Below are 4068 nucleotides of genomic sequence, written 5' to 3'. Positions count from 1 at the left end.
AGTAATTTATTACACAGTAGAAACCACATCTCAACTTACCCACATACTTAATCGCCATCCCTTATCCCTTCCATCATCCACCACATACTTAGGGTCTGTTTTGGCAGCTGCAGCTTATCTAGATTATGCTGATAAACATCTTATCCTGATAATTTACGGATAAACAACTGATTCGGATAAGCTGACTTGATGTTTCGTTAGTGCATTTTAAGAATCGCTGATTCTGGATAAATGACCAATCTGCCACTGTTCTGGATAAGCTGTTTAGCTGTTTGGTTCGTACGTTTTGTAAACAACTTATTTGCAAATTTTTTTATAAATTTATCAATCCTCTTAATCCAATCATAAAGTTGAGATAAATGTGAAAATTGAATAACATGAAAATAAAAAATATTCTAAATAATTAAAGTTCAAATGTTAAGGCATGAAAATATAAAATATTTATATCACTAAAATATTTCAAAAATTACCCAATGACACTCAACAAACGAATCCTAAGACACAATAATCCATGCCTACTTGCTCGAAATGTAATCAATTGAGACGAGAAAACTAGTCATATTCAGAAACCAAACCACACCTTTAACCAGATAAGAAGCCCAATTAATTGGGCAACCTTTGTCTAACATTAGAGGAATTATACAACATAATTCAAAAAATTACGTAGCTAAAAATTAAACAATCAATTTCCTGAGAAGATAGTCATCTTCTACAGTTATTTCATTTTACAGTGGCCATCAGGCCAGCGTATTATATTGCATCAAGCAAGAGTATAGAATAACAACATGCAGAATAAAGAAATCATTGAAATGCAATGTACAATGGCCAGTAAAAGAGAGCGACTGTACCTTGGGCAAGGCGGGAGGCGGAGACGCCAATGATAGACAAAAGAGTTGTGTAACCAGTGGAGATAAGTTTCTCTTTGTGAGAGGAAGCGACGGGGAAGGTTTCGATCACGAGGGTTTTTGGTTGGAAACGGGAGGAAGGAGAAGTGGGCGGGGGTTTTTGAGCGGAGTCGGGAGGAAGACATACACGAATAAGGGCAACAAGCTCAAATGCTGCAGAAAACGCAGGCTCCTCCCGCGGTCCCAGTGTAATAAAAATCAGAAAATGCGTTTTTTTAAAACTTTCCCAAACACGAGAAACAAACATTGAGCACTTATAAGCTGCCAAACGGTCTACGTCAACGAGAGTCAACAGGAAACCACGGTGGAAACCACACCTCTGACTTGTAAACATACTTTACGCATCATTGATAGCAAAGCCACCTACTTCCGTCCTCCTGACCCTCTTCCTCTCTTCCACTCTTCTCTGCCACCTCGCCTCCTCTTAACCTTGATCTGTGCCATGGCAGACTGGTTTGTTGGCCTAATCCTGGATAAGCTCATCAACGCTTGCTCTGATTACCTGCAAGAGCAGTACTTCAGATGGCAGACAGGCATGAAGGATGAGCTCGAAAGGCTGCAAGAAAACCACCCCAAGATCCAAGCTGTCGTCTCTGCTTACACCCGAGCACACATCACAGATCGCAACCCGGCTCTCAAAAGATGGATATGGCAGCTACGAGATGCCATCGATGAGGCGGATGATGTTCTGGATGACTTTGAGTACATGAAGCTTGAACAACAACTGGAGCTCAACATGGGGGAAACGAAGGTGCGTTCTTCATTCACTAGATTATTTTCGGAACCTGCTCGCAAACTTCGCAGAGTCGCCGGACGAGCTTTCAAAAAGGATCCCAACTTGGAGAGGCTGGAGGAAGTTGTGAAGAAACTTGATAAAGTTTCAGCTGAGGTCAGTACTTTCCTTCATCTCATCGAAAACACAAAGCAAGAGCAGCAGGAGCTGGAGCTTCAGTTGGGCAAAGATCGTGAAACAGGATGCTTGCCTAAAAATGATCTCATCGGTCGAGGCGAGGAGAAGGATTTTGTGATGCAGTGGTTGAGGAAGTCAAACAATGAAGATCCAACTCATATTGCTAGCCCTACTCTGTACAAAAACATCTCTCTTCTATCCATAGTGGGTCATGGTGGCATGGGCAAGACAACTCTCTTACAACACATCTATGAAGATCTTAAAGAAGAATTTGAACTGAAAATGTGGGTTTGTGTTTCCAACGACTTTGATGCAAAAAAGATCATTGCCGATATTTTGGGATTTCTTAACAAGGAGAGGCCTCGTTCAGAGTCACTCGCTGCCTTTCAAGAGAGTCTTAAAGCTGTCGTGCAATCGAAAAGGTTCTTGCTTGTTCTGGATGACATTTGGGAGGAAGAAATGAACAAATGGGAGAATGTGCTCTCCCCTATGACTCGTGGAAGTTTCGGAAGTAAGATTTTGATAACTACTCGAATGGATATAGTTGCATCGACGATTGCAAATGTTATTAAAACGAAGAAGGAAACATTGAGAATAAAGGGCTTGGAGGAAGATGTGTGTTTGAAGCTACTCAACACCCATGCATTCGCTGGTGTAGAGAATCTTGACGCTCATAAAAAATTAACAGACATTGCTAGTTCGATAGTTAAAAAGCTTTCAGGCTCTCCACTGGCAGCAAAGGTCATTGGTGGTGTTCTCAATTCTAACTTGAATGAGAGCTTTTGGATGAAAATTTTAGAAAGTAATGTTCTAAACGTAGAACAAGAACCGGGTCGCAATAATATTTTGCCTATCTTAAATTTGAGTTTTACATTTCTCCCACGACCTCTACAAAATTGTTTTGCATTTTGTAGCGTATTCCCACAAGATCATCAGCTTGATAAAGATGATTTAGTCCGAATGTGGATTGCATTGGGTTTCATTCCGGAATCTTCTATTGAAGGAGAGACTTTGGAAGATATTGGAGGAAGGTATTTTGATGTTTTGGTCAGAAAATCTTTCTTTGACGAGTTTCAGGATGATGAGAGAATATACTATAAGATGCATGATTTATTACATGAATTCGCACAATCTATTTCTTCAGAGGAATGTTTCAGATTTGTCGGAGATAATGTTTTATCTTTTAAGATTCCTAAAAATGTTCGACACTTATTTGCTCAAACTGAAAATCCAGAAGTGTTGAGAATGATCAAAGATGTTAAAAATCTACATTCGCTTTTTTTGACAGTCGTTGATCAAGATTTTACTGAAATACTTACTGAAATTTTTGAAGCATCGAGAAGGATTCGTTTGTTGTTCATATGCTCTCTAGGGCAGAAAAAGATTTCTGAGGCTATTAAAAATTTGAGACATCTTCGATATTTGAATCTTACTGCACAGCTCACTCATATGCCAAGATCTCTAAGCAGTCTTTATCATTTGCGGTTCATAATCTATGGAAGGATGTGTTGGGGATTTTGCTCTGATGATTTCTTGCCTGGCAATGTGAGTAATCTTTCTAACCTGCGTCACTTGGAATTGCACCATAAAGTATTTTCTAGTGTACCTGGAATTGGGAAATTAAGGTCACTTCAAGAACTAAACGAGTTTAATGTTAAGAATGAGAATGGTTATAGAATTGGGGAGTTGGAACATATGAGCGAGTTGTGCAAATTAAAAATTCATTTTCTGGAAAACGTGAAGGATGCTATAGAGGCTCGCAATGCTAAATTATTTGAGAAGAGAAAACTCACAGACTTATTCTTGAATTGGGGCAATACCGTTGATGAACGGAAGATTGTCAATTCTGACTTAGATGTGCATGTGCTTGAAAATCTCAAACCATACAAAAATCTGAAGAGATTGTCCATAGTTTCATACAAGGGTGTAAGCTCTGCAAAATGGATGTACAATGCAGATTTGATCTCCAATCTAGAGTGCATCTGTCTGGATGAGTGTTCGGAGTGGGAAACTCTTCCACCTTTCGGGCAGCTTCCCTACCTCAAGTCACTATACCTTCGTAACATGCCAAAAGCAAAGCGGCTTGACCTTAAATTCCATGGGAATGACAAGGTTTCTGTGTTTCCATCGTTGGAGGTGCTAAATATGGAGGGATTGCAAGTATTGGAGGATTGGTTTGATGGAGCAAGAGCAACAGCATATGACTGTTTCTTTCCTTGCTTAACTGAACTCTTCCTCGTTAACTGCCCAAAT

General features: G+C 39.7%; 1 protein-coding gene across 1 annotated transcript; it reads left to right on the top strand.

Moving 5' to 3' along the window:
- Nucleotides 1-1965: 1965 nt before the first annotated feature.
- LOC110037168 (putative disease resistance protein RGA3) lies at nt 1966-4060 on the top strand (the record flags this gene model as incomplete). Its single annotated transcript, XM_020741749.1, has 1 exon — nt 1966-4060. A coding segment is annotated over exon 1 (2026 nt), but the record flags the coding sequence as incomplete, so codon positions are not given.
- Between the last annotated feature and the right edge of the window lie 8 nt (nt 4061-4068).

Source organism: Phalaenopsis equestris, unplaced genomic scaffold, assembly GCF_001263595.1.
Source record: "Phalaenopsis equestris unplaced genomic scaffold, ASM126359v1 Scaffold216278, whole genome shotgun sequence".
In the NCBI taxonomy this organism is placed as follows: domain Eukaryota; kingdom Viridiplantae; phylum Streptophyta; class Magnoliopsida; order Asparagales; family Orchidaceae; genus Phalaenopsis; species Phalaenopsis equestris.
Note: the sequence above shows the minus strand (reverse complement) of the source record. Positions and strands in the feature narration are given on the sequence as shown.